Below are 27,622 nucleotides of genomic sequence, written 5' to 3' on the forward strand. Positions count from 1 at the left end.
CTTTTTAAGGGCCCACGAGATCATCTCGTCTGACCTGCTGCATCACACAGGCCAGAGAATTGTATCCAATTGCCTCTCTATTGAACCCAGTAACTTGTGTTTGACTAACGTATCTGTTCCAGAAGGCATCCAGTCTAAAAGTGGAAGAATCCACTACTTCCCTTGGTCATTTTTTCTGATGGTTAGTCGCCCTCATCAGAAAAAAAAATTGTGCCTTATTTTTCATTTGAATTTGCCTGGATTTAACTTCCAGCCATTGGTTCTTCATGTTTTTCTTCACTAGATTGAAGAGCCCTTTGGTACCAGGTAGACTTTCACCCAGTGTAGGTGTTTAATCACAGCTCTTTTCAAACTTTCAGTTCACTTTGCAAAATTTGACTTTTGGTTCAGTGAAATACAGTTTTCTATGGGAGTCACTATCTAATTGCAGGTGTCAAGCAATAAATTGAAAAGCAGCAGGATGCATTATTTATAAATATTAAAAATCAACAATAGCAGTTAGTTGCAATTAGCCTTTGAAAATTAATAAGAATGACAAATTGCCATGCCAGCGGAGAGAAGTCTGCAAAGCTGTATCCTTGACAATGTCTAAGAATGAGGGTTTGGTTGTTCTATTTTTCAGCATAAAACCTTCAACCATCAATCACACCCCAACTGAAATTAAGGTGAATGGAGCCCTCAGTAGGCAGCTGTAAAGAATATTTCTCATTTATTTATTTTAAAATGTTGGCTCACTGGTGTAGGCTATGGGATGCACATCTTGTTTTCATAAGGGACCGTAGGTTTCCAACAGTGAGGTTTCCAACCAGCTTGTGTGCTCTAGTGGGGATCAGCTGGTGTGTGTGTGTGTGTGTGTGTGTGTGTGTGTGGTGGGGGGGAAGGATGTGGCCTGTTCCCTCTGAAACTCCTTGTTGGCTGTAGATAGCACAGACAGCAGCCCTCTACAGTATTATTCCATAAATATTGTTATGCAAATATGCAGGACACATACTGAGCAGACAAAATTGCAGTTCATTTTACAATGACAAAACTTTATTAGCTAACATGGCTTAAACCTGCTCCTCCTCTTGCTTATCTCTGGGTAATCCCACTGACATCAATGAAGTCACACCGGTATTATGGTGTGGTGTGATGAGAGGAGAGTCCTGATCTTTCCTCTCATCCCTTGTGGTCCCCCCCTCCACATTCTCAGTCTTCATTGCTGTGGATAACACCCCCATCCTCCCACAAGCCCAAGAACGCAACCTTGGGGTCCTCTTTGCCTCCTCCCTCTCATTCTCCCCCTATATCCAGGCTGTGACCAAACTCTGCCTTCTTCCTTTACCACTCCAGAGCGCTCCCTCCCGATTGCTCTGTCCCTTGCCAGTGATCTGGTCTTCTACTAGGCCTCAGGTATTAACCTCTTTTCACTCCAGCCTGCCTTCACATCCTTTGGTTTGCCCACATCACGCGGCTCACCGAGCCACTTCACTGACTCCCTGTTGCACTTTGTGTCAGGTTCAGACTTCCCCTTCCCTGAGCGACGGAGTTATCCTGACCTAACCCCTGGTGTAGATAGCCCCACGTCCACGGGATGGCTTCTCCTGTTGACATAGCCACTGCCTCTCAGGGAGGTGGAGTACCTATGCCAACAGGAGAACCTCTCCTGTCGGCATAAGTAGCATCTACACTAAGTGCTACAGCTGTAAGTAGAAAAGGAGGACTTGGGGCACCTTAGAGACTAACCAATTTATTTGAGCATAAGCTTTCGTGAGCTACAGCATCCGATGAAGTGAGCTGTAGCTCACGAAAGCTTATGCTCAAATAAATTGGTCAGTCTCTAAGGTGCCACAAGTCCTCCTTTTCTTTTTGCGAATACAGACTAACACGGCTGTTACTCTGACAGCTGTAAGTGTAGAGGTAACCCCACACACCTCCTGGGTGTGGTGTTCTGTCCTCTCTTATGGCACCGAGACCACTTAGAGCAGGGGTGGCCAGCCTGAGAAGGAGCCAGAATTTACCAATGGACATTGCCAAAGAGCCACAGTAATATGTCAGCAGCCCCTATCAGCGCCCCGCTCCCAGCGCCTCCCGCCCACTGGCAGCCCCGCCGATCAGCGCCTCCCCGCCCCCCTCACCTCCCAATCAGCTGTTTCGTGGCGTGCAGGAGGCTCTGGGAGGGAGGGGGAGGAGCGAGGGCATAGCAGGCTCAGGGGAGGGCACGGGAAGGGGTGGAGTGGGGGCAGGGCCTGTGGCAGAGCCAGGGGTTGAGCAGCGAGCTCCCCCTGGCACATTGGAAAGTTGGCACCTGTAGCTCCAGCCCCGGAGTTGCAGGTTGGCCACCCCTGACTTAGAGAGAGATTAATGAGTCTGCTCTACATCCTTAGCTAAGAACCATGTGGTTCTTAGCTCCTGCAGTAGGGGCTCATGCATTTAACTCCAGAGGTCCCAGGTTCGATCCTGCCCGCTGACGACCTGGGTCTGTCGGTGTTCCATAGACAAGCCCTGAGACTGCAGCTCTGTCTACAAAGGGGAGTGTGCCTCCTCCTCAATTAAAAACACAGCCAATTAATTGTTCACGTGCCGTGTCTGAACCACCAAGGTGTATGCATGTGTTTCTAAATGGACTAAACACGTTAGCCTATTTCTGTGATCCATGTCCTTCCTTGCCTCTCCCTTTCCCTGTGCTGGGTCTCTTGTCCGTCCTGTCTGTCAATTAGACTGTAAGCTTTTTGGAATAGGCCCCTACCTGTCTTCTCTATGTTTTCTGCTATGTATCTAGCATTCTTATGGGTGCTAAATTTAACAATGGTTGGGCAGTTGATGTGCTGAGACGGCTGCCCATCACGCTGACCAACCCTCTGTCTGTCCGTATCCATCCGCTGTCTCTTGTCTTACACTTAGATGGTCAGCTTTTGGGGGCAAGGGCTGCCTTTTTGTTCTGTGTTTGTACAGCACCTAGCTCAGCGGGGTCCTGGCCCACGGCAGCACTGCAGTAAAATAAATAAGCAGCGGTATTGATAATACTGAGATGACATGGCAGATGTGCAGATGTGACTGTTGCCCTAGAACATAAGAACGGCCAGACTGGGTCAGACCAATGGTCCATCTAGCAAGTATCCTGTCTTCTGACAGTGGCCAACGTCAGGGGCATCAAAGGGAATGAACAGAACAGGGCAATTATGGAGTGATCCATCCCCTGTTGTCCAGTCCCAGCTTCCAGCAGTCAAAGGCTTTGGGACCCCTGGAGCATGGGCTTGCATCCCTGACCATATTGGCTCATAGCCATTGATGGACCCATCCACCAGTAACTTATCTAATTCTTTTTTTAACCCAGTTATAGTTTTGGCCTTCACAACATCCCCTGGCGATGAGTTCCACAGGTTGACTGCGCTTTGTGTGAAGAAGTACTTCCTTAGGTTTGTGTTAAACCTACTGCCTATTAATTTCATGGGGTGACCCCTGGTTCTTGGGTTATGAGAAGGCGTAAATAACACTTCCTTATTCATGTTCTCCACACCAGTCATGACTTTATAGACCTCTGTCATATCCTCCCCCGAGTTGTCTCTTTCCCAAGCTGAACAGTCCTGGTCTTTCAAATCGCTCCTCATGTGGAAGCTGCTCCATCCCCCGCCGTCATTTTTGTTGCCCTTCTCTGTACCTTTTCCAATTCTAATACAGCTGTTTTGAGACAATCTACTGGAGAGGATCGGAACCATTCAAATATGTGTCAGAGGCCCCGCACTGCTACAAACTAAGGCCCAAAGGAGTTAGGCGCCTGAATACCTTTGAAGATCGGGGCCTAGCTGATTACCTTTTGGCTCACGTAGTAGCGAGCCCTGCTTTAGAAGGGGGAGAATCGGAGGTCTATCCCCCTGAAGTTCTGCCTGGCTTCTGGGTTTGTTGCGCTTTGCCTAAATACATTTCAATGGGGACTAAAAACCCAAGGGCATAAGCATGCTCCCAGAGCTACAGCGTGGGGAGCAGGGCCGATCCGAGGGTTGTGTGTGTGTGTGTGTGGGGGGGGGGGGGGGGAATGGCTTGCAAAGTCATAGGTGATAGGGCTGAGCAGAGGTTTCCCATTGCAGGGGCCCGCGGGAGCGGTCCCTTTAAGAAGCGGCCTCGCCTTTGGGGCCGTGTGTCTTTAAAAGGCCGTCTCCTGGCGCCCGGCTCTCGGGGCAGGCGATGGCCATTGTCTCGCCCCGGGCTTCCCTCGCTCCGAGTCGTGCAGCCGCGCGGGTGAAAAGGGAAAGGCAAGATGGCTGAGATGGGCAAGGGAGTCACGGCGGGGAAAATCGCCAGCAACATGCAGAAGAAACTCACCCGCGCCCAGGAGAAGGTAAATCGAGGCAAGCCCCCGGGCGGGGGAAGGGCTCTGGGCGAGCTGATCCTCGAGTGCTGGGCGAGCTGGTTTGACTGGGGACGTGTCAGTGCAAGGGGGGGAGGGGTGTGTGTGTGTTGCAGTCTTTGCCCCCCCCCCGTAGTTTTCCTCCCCCCCTCCACTCCCAAAGGCACTTGACCGCTCAGTAGCCCGGGGGGGGCTAGTGGTCGCCAGCCCGGAGTAGCCTCTTGGTGCCGCAGCTGCGGTAGCTCAGAGGGGCTCTGAGAGATCGGGGGTGCGCTGATTGACCCCCAGTGGGGAGTGTGTGTTGTGTGTTGTGTGTGGGGGGGTCACAAACAGCTGAAGCCAGGGAGCAGCGCTGCAGGCAGACGCTCAAGCCCAGTGCAGGCTGGACGCGCTTTGCTTTCCCATGCGGATCAGACCTTTGCATTTCTCCACCCCCCCCCCCCCCCAGGGCAGCTTTCCGCCCCTCCCGCCTGGCTGCAGATGACCCCCCCCCGCGCCCCGCCCCGCTGTTCTGCCCTTGCTTCCCTGCACTGCATGGAGGGGGGTTCCCCGGCAGGGCACCGCAGGGGGGCTCCCCCCCAGGGAGTTCCCCAGTGGATTGCTGCGGGGTGTATGGCACCAGGGGGGTCCCAGCGTGAGACCCTGCAGACAGGGAGGGAGTGACGGGGGGGGGGGGGGGGGAGAGGTTCCCTAGGTGTGGATTAAATCCAGTGAGGTTGCAAAGCTCTCCCCACCCGCCTCTCCCATAAATTCAAGTGCTTGGGTTGAACGCAGCCTTTCAAAGGCATGGCAGCCTCCCCCCCTTCCCCCCCCGCCCTGGCTATTCTCTGGGCAGCCCCATGGATACTGGCATGGGAAGTGTTACAGGACCAGGCTCATAACATGGGCCCAGTAGCATGAAACCCTCTCCCGGGCACTGCAGTACAACAGCTCTCTCTGAAAAAGCTAGCCATCCAGATCTGTCAGAGAGCAGCTCTCCTCTTGGCTGCCAGGCCCCCGTCCTGTTCTGGACCCAGGTTTGCCCCCCGGGTTTATCACTGGAGGAGATACCCCATGGAGGAAATCAAAAATTTAAAACTGGCTTTCAAGGGGGTTGCTGCATTTGGGGTCACTGCAGCTGTCTCAAGCGTTTGCTAGGGGAGAATGTGAAATTTTGCAGTGAGGTTTCCAACCAGCTTGTGTGCTCTAGTGGGGATCAGCTGGGGGGTGGGTGGGTGTGTATGTGTGTGGTGGGGGGGAAGGATGTGGCCTGTTCCCTCTGAAACTCCTTGTTGGCTGTAGATAGCACAGAAAAGCTCTGCCAATCTTTAGAAAGCACTGCATGGCAATCCAAGCAGATCTTTATGCTTTGCTAGCTGGGGGGTGCTAAGCTTGGCACCTAAGGGTGGGGGATTGAAGGAGTTCGACACCACCTACCTCCCTGTCTCACACTCTCCTCTAAAACCTAGAGCAAGATTTCCTAGCTTTCCCCTCTTTGATTCTCAGATTCTGGAGCCTGTCACTAGGCTATGTATGCCTTCCTCTGCTAACATCAAGCTGTTGCTGGGGAGGATGAATTAGGGTCTCTTTCCCGATGTCAGGGAAAGGTTTGAGGACTATGCAGTGGATAGTTTTCATGTTCATCTCTCTGGGATCCTGCTCTGGACGCCAGATGCCTAGTCTGTGCAGGGATTATCGGACGTTTTATGCAGGGACACTGATCAGCTGTTTTTCATCTCAAGCACGCTCATCTTGGTTTTCAGTGATTGCTGTTACAGAAAGATGACATTGACTCAGTGAGGAGCAGTACATCTTTGGGAGAATGCTTCTGCAATGACTGTTTCTATTCTCCAGGAGTTACCTTTAGTGATGATTAGCTCTAGATGGAAGGCCTGATTACACAAAGCAAAGTGAATGTAAAATGCTACCAGATCAGAATGGGGAAAGGAAATCAGAGCCCCCCTGCCTCTGCCCTCCCTGATAGCTCTCACTGAATTGCACTTATTTAATGAAGCTGGAATGGGGCCCATAATGTTGTCTGGCTGCTTTAAAAAGCAACCGAACAGTGACTGCACAGGGAGCAGCAATGAAAATGCCTGCTCCTACACACTGAACAAGGGAACGAGGACAACTCTTTGGTTGTAAACAACGAAAAAAGAATTGCAGGGCTTTGTTCATCCTCTGCTTGGCCTCGATGAACTGATTCAATGGAGAGTGTCTCTCACGTGGCGTGGGAGACCTCACCCTCTTCTCCTGGGGAATGGCTTGCATAGAGGAGAGTTATCCCACTAATTTTGATACTAGCAAAGTGAGAGGTAGGCATATCGCAATAGTTACAGGATTACCATCAATCCTGCACAACATGGTAATGTAGGGAGACAAATGCAGTGAGCGTTACGCCATCACCTTGGCATTTGCAAGACTTTATTTCCTTTAAATAACTGATACATATAAATCACTGCTTGATGGGAAGAATGTAATGCCACTCTATGGTCTGAGAGAAGAGTTGTGTATATTTAAAGCCAGACATGAATAGTTGCATTAAGCAAAAGTGTTGAAGATAAGCTGGGTGGGTGCTCAGCACCCAAACCTATTTTAAAAAACAGTATGAAAAGGTTATCCCAAAAGGATGCTCTGAAAGATATAGCAATTTCCTTTTAAAAAAAAAACCTTATTAAATAAAATTGAAATAGCTTTGGAGCCCACTGTATTAAAAATGCAAAATGTATACATCATTGTGGGATCTCATGTAACTTTGCTAAGGGGGAGATGTGACCAGTGTGAACCCTGGGAAGTGTTATGAGCTTCAGAGGACTATTTGCCAGGCAAGAATGAACTTTTGGGACAAAGTTAAGTTGGTTTCCTGGAGAGGAGGTGAATGGAGAATCCTTCCTCTGATTATGCAAAGACCCAGCCTTTTGAAGCTATGCTCTGAGAAGAGAACCATTGTCTGCTGTTCACCTGCTACTTGAGGCCAAGATCAAAGCCAACGCTGTATAGAGGAAAGAATTAACTATCCATGATTGTGTGTATTCTGAGTGAAAGCTGATATAAAATTGTGACCACAAGAAAGAACCCTAGGAGGGGTTTGAAGGAATGATCACTTACCAGAGCCCCTGTTAGAGCTGAGGGTGATCTCTGGTAAGCTTGTTAGCAGGCATGTAGTTTTTTATTGTTTTTAATCTGTTTTCTCTGTAATGCTTTCACCTTAATAATAAATGTGCTTGCTTAGAAAGGGCTGAGTGGGTAACTTATCACTGTGGGCAGTTATGCTGTTAACTGCCTTCTCGCCAGAGGCTATATGCAGCTGCTGGCTGTTTAGGTTGTCTGGCTTGCTGGGAATATCGCAGTTTAGGCTGGGAACTGTGCAGCCTGGAAAAACCCTGGTCTAAAGGGAAAGAGATGGGTCTCCCCCCAAGAGAGGTGATGGCTGCGGAGCTAGAAGCCTACAAGTGGGTGCCCTTGCTGGACCACAAAGTGGGAATACAGATGCAGTTGCCTTGAACTGTGATAGATGCTCCAGGGAATTTTCACTGCCTTTTAAGCATAGGCACCAACTCTGTGGGTGCCCCAGCTGATCAACTCCTCCCCCTCCCTCCCAGTGCCTCCTGGCTAATGTGGTCAGCTCTTTCACCATGTGCAGGGGGAGCTGGGAGGGAGGGGGAGGAGCGGGGATGGAGCACACTGGGAGGAGGGGGCAGAGAAAGGCGGGGTGGGAGCTTGGGGGAATGGGTGGAGTGGGGATGGGGACCGGGGTTGAGTGGGGGGTTGAGCACCCCCTTGGCAAAGGACAAAACAGGCGCTTATGCTTTTAAGGCTGGTGTATTTTAGTGCTTCAACACACTTAGTGTCCCTGTTATGTATGCTTTTTAGGTTTTATATTTAGAATGAGAATCCCTCCTCCTCCATTGATTTCCAGCTTGAGTGCTGGGAGTTCATGATCTCAGCAATGTCCCTGGTGATGAATTTGAGCCTTGTATTGAATGAAGAATGATGTCTTATTCAGTACTAAATTCACAATGGAAGACTGGAGACATTCTCTTTCCGCTTCTGAGATCTCTGTTGTGTAAAGGACGTAAGATGTTCCTTCAGATGTGGTGTTCATCCGCTTTTCACCAAAGCTCTTGGTTTATTTCCAGAAGATACTTTCTTACGTCCGGCAGAAATATGAGGCAAAGCGGTTGGGTAATTGGATACAAAATCTTGTTCGTTCATGTTCAGCCTAGAGTTGCCGTGAGTAAAAATTGTTACCATCTGGTGGTTATTCAGTGATCCATGTAAAGAATGATTGTGGTGTCTCAGACCGGTTACAGGTGTCCACACCGCAAAAACAACCATCATAAATGGTACTTACACCCTTTTTGGCAGCCTTAACAGAGAAGCTGGTGATTGATGGGACTTGGGCAAGAAATGGCCTCTTGCAGTATGGCTACACAGCAGCTGGGAGAGTGATTCTCACCTACAGTAGATATAGATGTGCTAGCCCTTTCTGAGCTAGGGTGCTAAAAATAGTGGTATGGATACAGTGGCTCAGGCTGACCTCCTGAATACATCCTCATGGGGGGGGGGTATTTGGGTGAGTACCTTAAACTGCTGCTATTTTTCGTGTGCTAGCTTGAGCAGAGCTAATATCTTTCTATCCAATCTCTCTATATAGCGACCTGAACTGGGAATCTTACCTCCCACTAGCAGCCGGGTAGACACCCGTAATCATTTAGTTTAGTCGGGGATGAGGCATGTTGGTGGGACAGGTTCATTGCAGTTGTCTATCCTGTAGATAACTGGTGTATCTTCAGCTTCTGAGACGTTAAATATGGGGTTCTAAACTCACTCTAAAGGGGGGGGGGAGGTAGGGGGAAGAGGTTGGTGCCACAAAAACATTACAGATGTTCACATCCGAGGTCATCATGGGCCTAGTGTTGAAGTTTTGTTTGCACTTTTTATGGCATGTAATAAATGCGCCACAATCTATGCTTTTCTTTCTCTTTAGCCTATAATAATCTAGTTTCTTATTTAGATTGTAAATATCTCTGTTCCCTATTCCACATAGTCGCTTTTCCCAGTGCTTTACTGATACCAATCTTATACCCTGAATTAAGTCATCCTAGCTCTGTTCCAGGGATTTGTTGTTTCTAGGCCTTTCAGTCTATCTACATGAACACAAATTTTCACTCAACATTTAAATAAAAATGAATTCGGCTGATTGGAATGAATCTTGGCATCCTAGAAATTCCTTAGGTGGAGGGTCGATTAATGCCACAAACTGATGACTGACTTCTTCTTGCTCAGCTGGGCATGTCACAGAGACAAACCTGTTTAGTCATTACTAACCTCTCCTATTGGCTGGCTAGAGAGCAGGAGTGGAATGATAGCTGTGTCGAGAGCTGCTCAGGATTTAAGGTGTTTCAGGCAAGCCAGCAAGGCGAGGAGAGAAATGTGTGGTAGATGCAAGGAATCGAAAACTATCAGGTTTGGGGCAAAGGATTTCTGCAAGAATAATGTGAGGTAGAAATAATAAACTAGTTTATGCCTATTGCTCCAGGCTTGGATTGTGTGTGTTGGGGTGTGTTTGTCATGTTTTTATTTGTTGTTCTGTTGGTATTTAGAGACGAGTGGTGGTCTCTTTTCATGGTGTGGTAAATATTACATTAAAAGACCTCTGCATCTAGTTCAACCTTCCAGACGTTTGGGGGTGGTGGGTGGGGGGGTACATTCTTCTATGACCTCAATAAGGTATAATCATGCTAGTTAATGTGAATGCTAACAAACAAATCCATCATCACTTCCCTATCTTTATTCCTAATCTAAGCAAACTAAAAGCAGGGGGGATTCCTTCTAGATCAAGCTGTTTCAATGATGGTTTATGTTATGGTAGGCCTCCCCAGTGTGATTTTTAGATCACAGGTCTGGAAGTCAGGACTCCCAGGTTCTAACTTTCCCAGCTGCCACTGACTTGCTGTGTTACCCTGGGCATTTTACTTCAACTCTCTTCCTCGCATGTACTCTGGGGATGATGACACAGCCATCTTTGTAAAGGGGCTTTGATAGCCTCAGAAGGGTGTTTTATCAGTTTATTATTGGTGAGCATAACGCTTTATATACCAGTAAGACAAGCACTCCTTTAAAGAATTAACAATCCTAGGTAAATGGTTAATGGTGAGCAATAACAAAGGACCCTGGGGTGGAAGGTGGCTGGGAAGGAAGGGGTAGAAGAAAACTGTTCTTGCTCTGTCTCTCAATCCCTTTCTCGAATAAATTGTCTGTCACAGGAATGGTGTTAGTACAACACAGTTCAGAAGGGAGCTGTCTCTTCACTGATCCGACTCTGTTCCTTTCTTTTTCTCTGTTTCCTTAGCCCTTCTCTGAACAGGAGCCAAGAGAAGGATGTCAATGGGTAGGAAGGATTTAGCAAAAAGGCAGGCCTTGCATGTTGATCAGACCTGGTCTCAGTCCCACTCTTATGTGAAGAAACCCAGAGGTGGGGTCCAACAGCTAAGAACCCCCTGAGTGAAATTCTGGCCTTATTGAAGTCCATGGGAGGTTTGCTGCTGACTTTAGTTGGCCCAAGGATTTTGCCTCTGTGGTCCCCAGAGTCTTAAGCTGGTCTTCTCCAGCTGTGGACTGCAGCTGTCTGGAGGCAGCCTCAGAGCTAGCCAGGTCCTAGCTCTGAGGACATCTTTGGAGGTCTTATAGACTTGTATTGGAAAAGTAGAAAAGGGACTAGTGCCTTGTGTTGCCTTGGCCCTACCGTTGCAGGGAGTAAATGACTGAAAAAATATGCCTGCCTGGTCTGTTCAAGACGGTGGAATTCATTTTTGCTGCACCTCAGGTTCCTCATGGCCTTTCAAAGCCTTGATCTAGTGCTACTGTTTGACCTCATTCCTGGGCAAAGTGTCAAATGCTCTGTGTAACGTCAGGCAGGAGGCGTGCAGAAGTGGCGATGCAGCGGGGGACAGAAGTACTGTACCTGTGCTGATCCTGTCAGGAACTGTCTTTTTCTGGAGAACTTGCCAGCAGCTTATACAAGGCTTGCTTTGTGGGTGGTGGTCTCTTTCGTAACACTGGTAAAGGGCCTTCTTCACCTGCCTTTCCTAGACATAATCCTGGAAGTGACAACATGACTCTAAAAGCCATAATTAAGGACAGCTGCAAACTGACCACATTGTAGCTAATTCATTTAGGAAACACAAAGCTCTGGAATGCTTTCTGATTCAGCTCTCTCCCTCTCTTCACTTGTGATTTTAATTTGATTCTTGCAGCAAGCCCTCTCTAAAATTATTCTTGGGAGGTCAGGGCTTTGCATTGTTTACTGAGGTAGTTGTAAGAGGAATTTTGATAAGACTTCAAGGGAGATTTACAATAGCCCCCTGGAAAAGTTACTCTGGCTGGGAGGTTAATTGAATAGCTTTTGGTCCTTCAGCCTTTCTTCGCTGCTAATCATTGTCCTAGAGTAAAACCACGTCATTTTAATTATTAATTATTGTTAGAGGGTCATAAACTTGCCTGGCACTTTACCAGAAAAGAAGTCAAGTCACTGCCCTGAAGCATTTACAATCTGAGGTGCTCAGTACCTTGCCAGATTGCATCCTAAGGGCATGGCCACACTACTAAATTAAGTCGACCTAACTTAAGTAGGCATGCAGCTGCCACAGTAATAACATCAGCTGTGCATGTCTACACTTTGCTTCTTGTGTCAGAGGTCTGGGTCCTCTCCAGGAGCGCGTGCACTGATTGAACTGTCAGTGTGGGGCATAGCGGGACAGCTTCTGAGAGCCCGCAACAGTTGATGTAAGTAATGCAGCGTCTACACTGATGCTGTGTTGACCTAGCTACATAGACATTGACGCTCTTGGAGGTGGAGTTATTAAGTGGGTGTAGTAGGCCGGTGGGAGCAAAGTTGTAGTGTAAACACTAACCGAGTTAGGTCAACGTAAACAGCTATGCGTCAACCTAACTCTGTAGTGTAGATGCTGGCCTCCTTTCCTTCCCGCTGCCCTCCTCCTCTTCCCACCAACTTGGCCGATTTTTATCACAAGGGGCAGGGTTTTGGAAGACTTGTGGAGCCTGTCTGGTGGTGACGTGAGAAGCTCCAGGCCTCTTGTGAAGTTCAGCCTTGCGGGAAGCCAGCAGAGTCTCTTCCCCTCGGCTTGGCTTCACTCTCCCCTTCTTCCCCATGTGAGAAATACAGACAGGAAGGTGGATGCATCTGCTCCTTCCCCTACCCTCTGCAGCACCTGGCCTCGGGGGAGGGAAAGAATTGCTCCAGGAGCTAACACCCTCCAGGCTGGGAAAGTGGGAGACAGTCCTACTGGAGCCTCTGAGGTCTCGGAGGTGTGAGGGGGTATGGGAAGAACCTTAGGAGAAGCAGAAGTGAGGCTGGGGACTGGTGGGACTGGGGTGCTGCTGAGTTCAGGGAAGGGGAGAGGCTGCGGGAAGGAAGAATAATTAAAATAAGAATCATTTTAAGCTATTTGGACAATTATGAAGGTTTTAAAAAAAGAACAACAAAATAATTTATTGTAATTACTGAACAATGTATATATTTATGTAGTGATCAAAATTATGCAGAGAAGAAAGATTTAAAATGGTTTTTGAGATACTTTGAATGTGACTGAATGGATTATTTAAAAATGATATTTAGGGATTATAAATATAATTAGTAATAAATATAAAAGGCTCCAAAAGCTGGCTGACATTGCAAAGATATTCTTGCATGTGAAGGTCTTTGCAGCTCATATGGATCACTATTGAAAAATAACTGGAAAATTTGCTACTTTGAGTGCCTTGTGTTTCCAGGATGTTCATTGTTCATTTTTCAGCTCCATTTTGTAGGCCTTGTGTGGTATATTTCTAAATAAGTATGAATTAGGTTTTTCCATCATATTTTATCTTTATCACACTATGGAGCTCTCCACTGAGTACTTCTGCATGCAAGAACTTAACAGAAGTGCGCCCTCTTTTCCCTACCAGCATAGTTGCTTCTTTCCATTTTTGAAGGGATGCTTTTGAGGGGACATCCATCCTAAAAAGGAGATACCATTCACAGAAGCATTACAATGATATTGAAATTAGTTTCTCATTGCTTAGGAGTAGCTCAGATAAAACAAAGTCTTAACCATTTTGTGACCTCTTCCTTCCAATTCTCCTAACTAGGTTTGTGTACCTTCAGTGTACAGACACTCCATCTCCTCAGCCAGGGTGAGGCATGGGTGCATTAAAGGTTGTATTCAGTGTTGCTGTAGCCATGTTAGTCCCAGGATATTAGAGAGATAAGGGGGAGGTAATATCTTTTATTGGACCAACTTCTGTTGGTGAGAGAGACAAGCTATTGAGCCATCCAGGGCTGCTCTTCAGGTCTGGAAAAGGTACTCCTGGTGTCACAGCTAAATACAAGGTGGAACAGATAGTTTAGTATAAGTATCGGGCCCATATTGTAAAGGGACTCTTCAAGGTAGAGTGGCCCATTAACATATCCATAGTCCTAGGACAAAAAGTGTGGGGGGACAGTGGTTTACAGGTTGTTGTAATAAGCCATAAATCAAGTGAGAACCTGCTTCAATACAGAAATCAACTCCTCTTGCAACCTCCCCCTCCTCCCACCCAACTGGAACCCATATGGGGTATCATCAAACAGCTACAACCCATACTTCATGGGGACCCCCCCAAAAGAAATTGTTCCTGAACTCCCATTTCTGGTCTCAAGCAACCCCCAACCTCCATGCTCATCAGAAGTAAGCTCCCCACAGACCAGAACACACTAACTCAAAGTGACCCCCAGACTCTGCCAGGATAACAGATGCAGAACCTGCAGACATATCTCCAGTTCACTGCTACAATGATCAGTGCCTCCCAACACACACCTCTAAAGATCCATGGATCCTACCCCTGCCTAGGACAACAAGTGGGTGCATCCCATGCTGTGCCCTAAATGCCCCAATAGCAACAATGAGAGTGAAACCAGACAGTCACTGTGCTCTCGAATCAACTTGCACAGGAAAATGATGCAAGACAAAAACACCCCCGTCTGTCACCTGTGAGTGAACACTTTTCACAAAGTGAATACCTCTATATCTCACCTCTCCATCCTCTTCTCAAAGGAAACCCGCACAACACTTTCAGAAGATGAGCCTGGGAGCTTAAATTCATAACTCTGTTAGACCCTGAAAATCATGGACTGAACGCACACACTTGGATTTATGGCTGTAACCCACTAACCCCCTTTTTTTGTCCTATGACTGCAGAGGTGTTAACAGGCCACTCTCCCTTGAATAAAGCAAAGGAGGACTTGTGGCACCTTAGAGACTAACCAATTTATTTGAGCATAAGCTTTCGTGAGCTACAGCTCACTTCATCGGATGCTGTAGCTCACGAAAGCTTATGCTCAAATAAATTGGTTAGTCTCTAAGGTGCCACAAGTACTCCTTTTCTTTTTGTGAATACAGACTAACACAGCTGCTACTCTGAAATCTCCCTTGAATGGTCCCTTTACAATACGTGCTAACTACATATGCTAAACAAGCTGTTCCACCTTGCATTTTGCTGTGATGCTGGACGCACCTTTCCTAGACCTGAGGGAGTTCTGTGTGTGTCTGCATGAAAGGTTTACTTTCCCACCTGAAATTAATCTCCTGGAAACGTGTTTTTGATAGAGGGGAATTAAAAAGTCAAATGACAGATGAAGAGCATGTTGATCTTTAAATCCTATGATTTGTGGGGCCAATCTCGTGATTTTTTTTTCCTCCCAGGATCTGAGTCATGATTTTTGATCTGAGATTGGCAATACTGCTTGAAGCTTCTACATTAAAATATATATATAGTTTATTTGAAGGGAAGATGAGGGCTTAATTGACAGGTATTTGATTTTTGTCATGTTATGGGACCCATCCTAGTTCCATCACACAGTGCAACCTTCACAGCTCCACGTGGGCTGCCGGACCATGCAGAGCCCTTGCCCCAGTCAGTTGCACTGGCAATTTACCAGGACCCCGAAGGCTGCACTTGATTTGCATTAACAGAACAGATTGCAGCCACCCTCTTCTTCAGGGAGATGCAGCAGATGATCCTAGCGTTCAGACCTCCCTATTTATATTAGTGACGCTGGGACATGTATTCTGAGCACTGTCTTTTTTTAAAGATAAAGTTGTATTATTCTGAGCTGCATTTGGCCAGCAGGCTCTGCATTATCCACCCTTGTACAATGTGCCTTTTCTATTTATTCAACACAAGAACAAGAATTAAATATCTGCTGTGGTGGCTTCAGAAACCGCCCACACAAAGAGCTTGGTCTCCTAATGTCAGCAGCATAGAGGAAATTGATGACTTGGCGACTTGGAATGGACAGCCTGCCTTTTAACCTTCTGCTCCATAGCTAGTTTATTTGCCTCGCTGAAGTTCATTAACAATCAATCTAAGTTTCAGAGTGGTAGCCATGTTAGTCTGTATCAGCAAAAACAACGAGGAGTCCTTGTGGCACCGTAAACTAACAAATTTATTTAGGCATAAGCTTTCGTGGGCTCAAACCCACTTCACCAGATGCATGGAGTGAAAAATACAGTAAGCTGTGTGTGTACAGCACATGAAAAGATGGGTTGCCTTACCAAGTGGTGGTGGGGGGGGGGTCAGTGCTAATGAGTCCAATCCAATTTAGGTGGAAGTTAGCACTAACCCCCACATGCGCACACACACTTGGTAAGGCAACTCCCATCTTTTCATGTGCTGTAATATATATATATATATACTGCTTACTGTATTTTTCACTCATGCATCTGATGAAGTGGGTTTTAGCCCACAAAAGCTTATGCCCAAATTTGTTAGTGCCACAAGGACTCCTTGTTTAAACAGTCTAAGTGTTCCACAAGAGAAAGTGAAGTGAAAGTATAATAATCTGGTGTCAGCAACTGCTGAGCTAAGAGAAACTGAAATGTAGCTTTTATTTATTTAAAAAAAACTTTGAAGAAAGTCACTCATTTAACATGCAAGTTTAGCTCATTTGACACTGCAGGTCGCATCACATTTAAATAAACACCGAGACATAAGCAGAGGCCTTTGCAGAAAAGCATAGTTTTGAGGGCAGTAGGGACAACAGATCTGACATGGGATTTTTGCAGTGGGTACATTTTGGTGAGGTATGGACCTCAGATGGTTCAGGTCAGCACTTGAAATTTCAGATACATTTGCAAATTATTTGAACCTCTTGGATCTTTACAAACTGGTTGCTACTGTGAGAGGGTTTCAGCCGTGAAAGAAACGAAAACTATAGTAGTGCAAAGCAAATAGAAAATAACTGTGCAGGGTTGGTGAGGATTAAGACACACAGGTTAGGGTTGGCTTGCATGCATGGTTAGTGTGCTCACCCATGCAAACTAGGTAACTTTGGAGGTGCGTCTAGTTACTAAATGTGTATGCACAATCCTGCTAAATATGCAAGCAAATTAAATGGCTAAACTGAAAACTGGCCATAGATTTTTTTAATTGATATAAGATCACAGAGCCCAAGTTTAAAAAAAAAAAAAAGGGTACTTTAGGGTTCCTTCAGCCTGTTTGTGTAAACTTTCTCACAAATTAGTAAGATGATAAAAAGCTTACCCTATCTGCTGAGGAGGCCTTGGAAATTAGAGTGCAATGCAGCCTCTTGCCTTGGGAATGTGTATGCATGGCCCAAGCCTGGCCAGAGAAACCAGGCATACAGGGAACCTGTAGATGGAATAGTTGATGGATTGGAAAACAAGACTGATAGTGCCTTCCCACGCTCTTTCTCTGTGTAGTGTAAGCAGAAGTCCTGCAGAACTCTACTCGGTATGAACCGAAATATATCGAACATGTTCAGGAGAACTCTTCCTCCAGAGCTGCGCCCTGCAGTTGAAAAGCTTTTTCATTAATTGTCCCTCATGGCAGCATAGTGCTGTTTGTAAGAACCACTACTAAGTTCAGCCATTGCTGGCTTTTTTTGCCCCTCAATTTAGAAAGAGGGAGAAGTCTAGACAGCAGATGTTCCTTAAAATAGGCTGCAGGGCAGGGTGAAGAGAGCGCTAAATATTTGACTATTTCAGAGCAAAACATTTAGGAGTGACAAATCCTTGACTAAAGAAACTTGGTTAGTGTTACCGGTTTGTTAATGGCCTGGTAATGAATAAAACCTAGTGTGCCGGACTGTCTGCAAGATGTCTGCCATTTTAGGCCTAAGAAAATAGTTACCTGGTTTGGAATGATTCATTAACTATGCAGTTCTCTGTCAAGCATGTGGGGTGTTTTTTCCCCAAAGTTGATGGGCTTTGTGGTTGGAATTGCCCAATAGCTACACCTTCCAAGGAAGTTATTTTATCAGCATAGTAACTAGAGCTGAGCAGAGACAGAGTAAACATTTTTCAGTGAATAGTTGCTCACATTCCAGGGTGAAATTGAATTAGATAGGACTGCAATGCTCCCGTTCACTTTCCATGACCACTAGTCCAGTACTGAAATACTTCAATGTTGGCTGAAACTTTTTTTGAGAGGCATCAGCCATTGTAAAATTTGCAATTCATCCTGCGTCAAATACGACAGTGTGTTCCATGCTGCATCATCATCATTTAATAAATAAAATATTCTCTGTTCCAAAGCACTTACACTCCAAAGGACAGACCTACAGAATACAGATACCACTGGACTAGTGGCTCTCAACCTTTCCAGACGACTGTACCCCTTTCAGGAATCTGATATGTCTTGCACACCCCCAAGTTACACTTCACTTGAAAACTACTTGCTTACAAAGTCAGACATAAAAAGACAAGTGTCCCTGCACGCTATTACTGAAAAATTGCTGTCTCATTTTTACCATCTAATTTATAAAATAAATCAATTGGAATATAAATATTGTACTTTCATTTCAGTGTCTAATATATAGAGCAGTATAAACAACTAATTGTCTGTGTGACATTTTAGTTTGCACTGGTAAAACTAGGTAAATATCTTGAGTTGATGTACCCACTGGAAGACCTCTGCACGTATCCCTGGTTGAGAACCACTGCACTGGACTATCCAAAGGTATGGATTAGTTCGGGTTTTTTGATTGATCATTTTACTAGTTTATTGTAAACTGGACATTGCAGAAGGTGGGCATTTTTAGGGGGTATTTGGATGATAGGCCTGTGGCAATTCTCCAAAAAGGGCTGTATTTTTGGAGTTTAATATACCCATTTATATCCTTTGAAAGCTCATTTTATGACTGTTTAGATAAGGTGTGATATGGAGCAGTCAAGCGGTGAAGTAAGCCTGTAGGCAACCTGAAACAATGGGACCCAAAATGAGTGTTTTTTGCACAGTTCCAGAAACACTGCAATAGGGGTATGACTACAGTTCTTACGGTTTGTTAATTTCAACACTTTAACATGGTGATTATAGGTCAGAGCTACCAAATGACAGTGTATTAAAAGATTTGTATTGGTTTTGCATGGACAAGGATTTTTTTCCCTGGAAATAAAGCCGTTTAGCATGTTATCATTTAGTTGGGATTGGCCCTGCTTTGAGCAGGGGGTTGGACTAGGTGACCTCCTGAGGTCCCTTCCAACCCTGAGATTCTATGTTGCAAAAATGGCAAATCAACATTTTGCAATATATCAATGTGGAATGGTTTCACGTTGCACATTCTTAATTGTCAAAGTATCTCACAGGTGATTATAGTAGCTTTCTATATTTTTCAGTTGAAATTTGTTGACCCAATCAGTCTCTCACTGAAGGTTGTGGACCAGCAGCAGTAGATTGCATGCCCACAGCTTGTACTGCATAGTGGATAGATATAAACGTACATGCATTCCTAATGTAATCAGTCTCCATTTGTAAGCTTTTGTACGTACAATGTAGCATTTAATTTCTCTGGTAGAGTTTTAACTTGTAACTGCCTTTGCATGCAGTACTAGTCTTTGAAATATTCTAGAAACTAGCTTTTTAATTCAGTGATGTTTATGCACAGGTCAGTATTAGTGTCAAAGATGACAATACACAGCTTCGTATTATGAATATACAAAAGCTATGAGAGAAAGAAGTGACCTAATAAGAAGTAGTGAAAACAAAGTCCATGAAGAGCATATTACAGCTCTTACCAACCATGTCATCAAGAATATGACAAACCCATTTGACCCTGAATCACATCCAGAGGTGCTTATCAGTGTATCTGTGGACTTCATCAGATAAACAAGTTTCACTACTGAAAATAGCAGATGTTGGTGAGATGTTGGTGAGAAATGAAGAGGTTTGTGAGGTGCATTTGGTTGTGATGGGACATGAAGCTTCTTCAGCCCAGTCAAGAAATCTGGCATCAAAACATTTGCTGACATGGTCAAGAAGACCAAATGTAAGTCTGCCAAGGGAGGGACAGTCCCAGTAGTGGTCAGTCCAGAAATTGCTTTCTGCAGATCCCTGTCCTTGGCAAGATGCAGACATGTTTCAATGGCAACTGTTCTTAATCACCAGTAGGATTTATGCTTATGACCCTCTTCAATGCTGATGGAACAATAAGAAAAGACAAAGCTGAATTAGGGCTGTGATACTCTCTAAAGGGGAAGTTGTGATAGTCTACACAATTATGGTAATCATTTTTACAAAATTATGATAAAGCTTGTAGAAGGTGCGCCTTGTAAGGTATCTTTGGAAAAGTTATAATATGCTGAATATTACTGTCCTATTAAAATGTGTGTATCAATATTATGTATGGAATTACGAGGTTTTGCTATATGTTTGTGACTCAAACATGCTGTGAGTCTGAGAAATGCCAACAGGTTAACTCTTCAGGAATAACAGAGGGACTATAAACAATGACCCCTGCTTGTCAGCCCTGGAGACCCCTCAAACCGCATGTACCCAGAAAAGCAAGCAAGAATTTGCAATTCATATGAAGGACCATGGCACTGCCTGACCTCATGACACAGCAAGGACTTTTCCAGTAAAAAGGATCAAGATATAAAAAAGGGGTAATAAAGGCCCCTGACTACCCCCCCACCCCCTTTTCTGGAGTGGTGAATACTGATGGGAATTCTGAACAAAAGGACAAAATATTTTTGGGCAACCCAGAGGAGCATATAGAAAACTAGCAAATGTTACATCTCTATTAGCATTGTGTATTACAAACTTTTAATTCACATGTAATGTATTCACCTGCTTTAACCTCTCAGTAACTTTTTCTTAGCTAATAAACGTTTAATTTAGTTTACTAAAGAAATTGGCTTCAGCATTATCTTTGGTGAGAGCTGAAGTATACCTTGAACTGGGGTAAGTGACTAGCCCTTTGGGATTGGAGAAACCTAATATGGGGTGATTTTGCTTTTAATAACCTTTCTTCATAAAGTCTGGTCTGTCTGGGTAGCTAAGTAGAGGCTGGAGAGCCTAAGGAGGACTGTCCGTGGCTCCATGGTAAAACAAATGTAGTGATCCAGGAGTGCACACTTGTTACTGGTTTGGTGAAATCTACTAATAGAATATACCACCAATTTGGAGTGGCCATCCTGTTTTCTGACTGCCTGACCTGGGATGGGCTCTCTCATCTGTGACCCATTCCGGGCACCTGTGACAAGGGCATGAGCTGGAAGCTCAATGAGCGAAGAGTATGCAACAAAGAAACGGCAGTGTACATCAGATGCTATGGCTGCCAAACAAACAATGGGTACAGACAGATTCCACACATTTGATGAATTGGCTGCTCAGTACTTGAGGCAGGTCCTAAAAGGATTTGAGACTGCTGATTTTGCAGTTGAAGTCTTTGACCAACATGACAACAGTAACTCTGTGGAAATCGCAGAAAGACAGTGCTGAAAGAGGAGCGAACATTGGATGCAAGAAATACTGGTGGTTGGTAAAAACTGTTTTTCATGGAGGCCCCGGGAGTCCAAGTGGGGTATCTAACCAGCAGCCGCTCAGAAAATCCCACTGAATATATGGTTTAAAATGCACCTGAGCGTGTAGGAACACAAACACTTCTTCTTCTTTCTGGAGGCTTTTCCAGTGGGTGAAGTAGCAAAGTCCATCACCAAGAGAGGTGTTGAAGCCCAAGACTTGTAAAGTACTCAAGAGGAAGCAGACACAAAGATGCTTCTGCATGCTGTATATGCCAATATGGCTTTTGAGTCTCTTGGTGTCAAAGAAACATAATAATTTGGTCACTTGACATGTTTTGGTCCTTCCTGTTCACTAATTTCCAAAAATGGAACACTTGTTTCAATCCCCATGTTATCTGGCAAGCATTGCTTTACCCCCGTACATGGGACTTGTGACGCAGTTGCTCCTGACTTCTGCAAGGTGCTTCCTGCTGCACATGTATTAACAGGGTGTGACTGTGTCATCCATATTTGTTTTTTTGGGGAAAAAAATCTGTTTAATGTTGTCAAAAACAAAGGGAGTTTATTTACCTCATTCAGAAATCTTGTCCAATTGTGAGAGCATGACAGATCCACTGCAATTTCTGCAGCAAGGCAGTTGCTAGCCATGCTGTATGACCAGGCCAAAAAAGAAAAGGGGTGCCCAGAGACCTGAATTACTTGCACCCCAGTCTCTCCATCAAAAAGAAGTGACTGGCCAAACTCCTACCATGCGAGGACAGTTGTGAAGAGCATGTCAAAAATGCATCTTGGCAAACAAAGCTTTGGATGTCTTCACATATATGTAAACCTGATATTGGATTGCCATTGCTACATGGATGGAAAAATGTGGATGATCTACTTCCTGAATTCTTCCAGGCATCTGAGCGTCTAAAGACCTCATTTGTGTATGCCCCTGTAGGGGTTGCTGCATGATCAACTCTGTAGTCAGAACAATCTTGACTGAACACAACTGGGTACATGCCAAGGCAATGAAGACTGTGGTAACCCACCCACTCAGCAGAGATCATAATGGTGAACAAGATGCCAACGCTGATGACTAGAAATGACACCAATGCTATTACATTTCAATGATTCCTGTACAAATTTATGATTAGATTTTCTTTTACCCTTTAGACTGTGGTTGGGATACTTTGAGGTCACAAAGAAATCCAATTTTTTGTCTTACTTTAATGACTATGTATTTCAAAGTGGTTATTTCAATGCGTTGATGTCATTGTTTATCCTTGTTTCTGTGGTAAGGGCATCACTTGACGGCTCCACATCAGACCTCCACTTTAAAGTGGATATAATAAGCTTTCAAGTGATGTGTGATGTGCCTATGTGTGTAGAGGGTGCATTAAGTTGACCAAACCAGTGGTATCTGCTGTTCGCCTGTGAAGAAGGGGTAATGGTTTTGTGAACTAGTGCAGGGATGCCGAATCTATGGCCCACAGACCATACGTGGCCCACCAGAGCCCGTGGCCTACTTCAACACAATATGCTCATGACCAGTTCATTAACGTTTTGTCATGTTTACATCACTTTAGTTTACAGAAGTGTAAATAGACAATACTTTCAAAATACATACGCAACAAGTTGAACTTAAAATAAAAATCAATAGAGGTGACTTATTAAAATACGTAGAATCTGTTTGGCCCACCCAAGGTTGTGCTTTGTTTTATGTGGCCCTCCTGTGACAGAAGGTTGGGCACCCCTGCACTAGAGCATTGAGGTCATTCTGCACGCAGGACGCAGCATAGAAAAGCGCACGGCCAGGACCAGGCATGGGACTCGGCCTGCAGGATGAGTGGAGGGTGGCCTCAGAGGAAAGGAGGCTTGATCTGCAGGCTAGAAAGGAATTTTATGCGGGGCTTTGGAGGGGAGGACTAGAAGTTTGACCTTGACGTGGTAGGAAGGGCAAGCTAGTGGAGAGATGAAGGGGGGATGTGATTGGTTAGATGGGCGAATGGACATCCAAAGTACTGAACAGAATGGAGCTTCCAAATCTCTGAGCTTCCAGTAGTCACCTATGAGTGGGTGACTATAATCCGCCACCGGACCAGATTTCCCTCCCCCGCCAAATGCATGTAACTGATTCTGGTGCTCTTTAATACCTGCCCCTTAGCCTGTGTGGACAGCTTGGCAAAAGGAATGCAGTGTGCAGCATCCTGTCTTGGTTTCTCAACTCGTGTGTGAACTCCTGAGGAGCTCATCAGGGTGGCACATAGCCCTTGCCCCACACAACAGCACTTCTCCTCCTACACTTGAAAACACCATGGGCCAGAGTCACAGCTGGTGTGCGTTAGCACCGCGTCATTGAGGTCAGTGGAGTTGCACCTGTTCGCAGTGAGAGGATCCGGCCCTCCTCTCAAGGGCTCCATGGGTAGCTTCATTGACACCAGTGGCTTACAATACCCTAGGAGAGGAGGAGAATCGGGTCCAGCTGCTTGCTTCTACTCTAGAAAAATCAGGAATAAGTTCTGCATAAAGTGACCGATAGAAATCTGAAGGAAAGTAAATCTCAGGGAAGCCTTGACTTGATTTGAGGGACCAGCTAGACCTGCAATCAGTGCTCACACACTCACTGTCTTGTGTCCATGTCACAGGCTGGGCTTTGCACCCAAGCTCAAGCCTGCACTGGTGTATTACCAAGGCATTTCCAGCTATCCCACCTGTGGCGATGCTGAGCTTTCCAGGTTAGAGCCGCTCTATAGCGTATCCAAGGTTCTGCTGTTTTTCCTTCTCCTTTGATTGCCCTCCTCTCTGGGGCTAAGACCTACCCAGCGGCATTACAGGGACTCTCCTCTTCCTACTGGCCCAGGCTCAAACCTGCCTTGCAGCAAACATTGCAGTAGCTGTCCTGTTCTCTCATCTGCACTCAGGCTCAGAGCTGCTTTGCAGTACTACATCACTTCCCTTGGGTTCCCTAATATTCTCTGCTCCCCAGCTGGGACCCGCAGTGCAGAAGCTCCCCTGTTTTGCCAGTCTCCTGATTCCCCACCTCTGGCCTGTACTTCAGATCCCTTTCCCTTTTTAATTTGCATCCTAAGTTGGTCACCTCATTTTGCATTCGCATCCAGCTCTGGAGAAACAAAAATGGTTTTTTGCGGCTGTATCTGCATTTAAATCGCATGTTACAGGGGTGAGGTGGAGGAAGAGAAGAGACGAGAGGCAGGGATTTGTACAAATGGCACTATTTGTGCTATCTAGCCTCCTTACTAGTGTTACAGCCAGCTATAGATAGGGCTTAATTAAACCCTGTTAAATGCCTATCCAAATAAGATTTAACTTCTTGTGGAGTTGTCGTCTGGAATGTGACATTGATGCAAACTGAATTAAGTGATGCCATTTTGGCCCTCTTGGTTATGTGGTTACTATGCAGCTAATACCCTGATTCACTGATAAGTTTCTGTACGTTTTGTCTAAAACAAAACCCTAAATGCAATTGTGTGTCTAATTTGTGTGCAGAATGACCTTGATTGCACAAGCAAATCTGGTAATTGTGTGCACGAATGATCAGTTGTGTGCCAGTTGACTTACCAATGAAAATTAAATATGCAATTGTATGCACCTAATTTTAAAGATCAAGGCTGAGTATTTAAGTTACCTGACAGTCACAGGTGCTACGTACCCAAGCTACCCACAGCTTCTGATGTGTAGAGTGTTCAGCACATTTGAAAATCAGGCCAATTATTTAAGTGCCAAAACTTCAGGCTCTCAAACCTTGGAAAGTTTTCATTTCAGTTCTTAAAGTTCCTGGTCTCTTATGGATTTTTAAGGTAATATCTTACTTAATTGAGGTTTTTAAGGCAAGAGATGCTGTCAAAATAAAAATCCAATTTTAAAAGCCATTTTCCTTCGGTGTATTAGACAATTAAAACTGAATTAATAGTACAAATCTCATTTAAACCTTTAACTTTGCCATTTGTTTACTTTTTCATTTTGCTTTACCGTCAGCTTGGCTGGTTACCCTAGAATGGTCGCTTCCGAATCTCCTGCACTGATACGATGCTGTTGTGCTTGAGGTGGGTGCAAGGGCATTGTCTTAAATTTCAGTGAAAGCCCCTCTTTTCATGTAAACTCTTAAATCTTTCAATGATAAGAAAGCAACTGAAAATAGCTTTTGGCATCCAAAGCAAGAATTTAATTTGTTTCCCCAATGTATTTACTCAAAACAAGTCAAGAACCTCTATTTACACAGCAAAATCTGTTAAACACACAGTGTGTTCAGCCTATATTTAGGAAAAGTTGATTGACAGTCTTCTGTTTTTCTATGGAGCGGAACAGAGGCAAAATAATTACACTAGAAATTCAAATGAGAATTTGCTTTACTTTAGCACATGGTGACATCTTACACGTGAACTAAGATGAAAAGGAGTACTTGTGGCACCTTAGAGACTAACCAATTTATTTGAGCATAAGCTTTCGTGAGCTACAGCTCCCTTCATCGGCTGTAGCTCACGAAAGCTCATGCTCAAATAAATTGGTTTGTCTCTAAGGTGCCACAAGTATTCCTTTTCTTTTTGCGAATACAGACTAAGATGTGAGCTTTGCTCAGGGTTGGCTATATCATGGAGGACAGGCAAAATGCAAAGGGGCCTAAGAGCAGAAAGATGTACAAAGCGGTAGCATAGTCAGATTAAACCTGGGATAATGCATCAGGAAGGCAGCAATCCTCTATGGAACCTTGGGATCAGCTGTACTGGGGGGGAGGGATAGCTCAGTGGTTTGAGCATTGGCCTGCTAAACCCAGGGTTGTGAGTTCAATCCTTGAGGGGGCCATTTGGGATCTGGGGCAAAAATTGGGGATTGGTCCTGCTTTGGGGAGGGGGTTGGACTAGATGACCTCCTGAGGCCCCTTCCAACTCTGATATTCTATGATTCTGTGTATTCTAGACCTTGGTGTTAGCAGACAGCAAAATGGATGTGGTATTGCAATGTAACTTGTTTTGAAATTGGGGTAAGTAAACAGACACCCTGCCACAGAGAAGGGAAGCAATCTTCCCACTCTGCATCGCAGTGATGAGCTCACACCTGGAATATTGCGTTCTATTGGATGTGGGAATTCTAGAAAGAAACAGGGAGAGTTCAGAGAGAAAGCAACCAAGTGCTTCAGAAGCTGAAGGGAGAAACTATAGGGAGAAAAACCAAGCAGGCTGGATCTTCAGAATGACCACCCTGAACAACCCAAAAATCCCACATTCCCAAGTGCAATATAGGGACCTGTGGCCATTCATCAGGGCAGATGTCAGAATTGCAGATGTGATTACGGTGTCTAGTCAACGGTCCTCTTAAATGTACATTGTTTGCTTTTAGCTCCATACTTTACATTTTATTTTGAAGGGATGGTGCTTCAATTTGTTGGGCCAAATCATCAGGTGGTGTAAGTCAGCATAGCTCCCTTAATGCCATCTGAGTTCTGCAGATGGGAGAGGCCTGGACTAGGGATGTGAGCAGAAGACTGAGAGCCAGGATCTTCTAAATTCTCAACCCAGCATTGTCACTGGCTTCCCTCTGCAGCTTTGGGCATGTCCTAGAACCTCTCTGCTTAACTACAGAACAGAAAGCTAATACGTTGCAAGAGCGTGGTGCGAATTCGTTCCCGCTTGTAGAGTGCTGTAGAAATTAGGAGTTGCTCAGCCATGCAGTGGTAGGTGTGTGAGTTACAAACTGTAAAAGCCTTAAACTCTTGCATGCTGGAGATGGACTGTACTGTATGTTCTCCTAAATATATAGGACAGCACTATGTCAAGTATTGTGGGTTGGGAAGGAATTATCCCTGAGGTCAGATTGGCAGTATTTTTTGGGGGTTTCCTCTGCAGCATGGGGTGTGGATCACCTGGGCATCTCTCCTAATTAATCAATGCCCTACCATTGCTGGGATCTCAGGCATTGGTGGCACCTTGGCCTCCTCTGTTCTGTCTGTGGCAAACAGTTTAGTCTCCTGAGGACTGACATGCTTTGGTTTAACTAAAGCTACTGGGCTCAACAAAGAAGTATCTGGGTGAAATTTAATGGCCTGTTACACAGGAGGTCAGACTAGATGTTCTAATGATCACTTCTGGTCTTCGGCTCTGTGAAACGAAGCCATTTTAAAAATACTAAGGCACAATGTAGCTTTTTATTTCTCTTTGCTAGAGAAAGCACCTCCCCCTTTCTTCCCCCCCGCACCTCCTGATCAGCTGTTTCGTGGCATGCAGGAGACTCTGGGGGCAGGAGCGAGGGCATAGCAGGTTCAGGGGAGGGGGCGGGAAGGGGTGGAGTGGGAGCAGAGCCTGTGGCAGAGCCAGGGTTGAGCAGCAAGCATCCCTGGCACATTGGAAAGTTGGCTCCTGTAGCTCCAGCCCCGGAGTCGGTGCCTATACAAGGAGCTGCATATTAACTTCTGAAGAGCCGCACGAGGCTCCAGAGCCGCAGGTTGGCCACCCCTGGTCTAGATAATACTTAGTCCTGCCATGAGTGCAGGGGACTGGACTAGATGACCTCTCGA

At 45.4% G+C, this 27,622-nt stretch overlaps 1 protein-coding gene across 13 annotated transcripts in view; it reads left to right on the top strand.

The window, feature by feature from the left end:
• Positions 1-4,036: 4,036 nt before the first annotated feature.
• The window catches only part of BIN1 (bridging integrator 1), a 154,528-nt gene continuing 130,942 nt past the window's right edge, over positions 4,037-27,622 (top strand). For 8 of the 13 annotated variants that reach the window (XM_048869176.2, XM_048869178.2, XM_048869180.2 and 5 more), the window contains exon 1: positions 8,459-8,539. In XM_048869176.2, coding sequence (XP_048725133.1) covers positions 8,474-8,539 — 66 coding nt within the window. In that variant the 5' untranslated portion in view covers positions 8,459-8,473. Of the gene's footprint in view, positions 4,319-8,458; positions 8,540-27,622 lie in introns of those variants that run through there. The other 5 variants (XM_048869185.2, XM_048869186.2, XM_048869182.2 and 2 more) reach the window with 3 other exon arrangements.

The sequence above is a fragment of the Caretta caretta genome, chromosome 11 (genome assembly GCF_965140235.1).
Source record: "Caretta caretta isolate rCarCar2 chromosome 11, rCarCar1.hap1, whole genome shotgun sequence".
Taxonomy (NCBI): Eukaryota; Metazoa; Chordata; order Testudines; family Cheloniidae; genus Caretta; species Caretta caretta.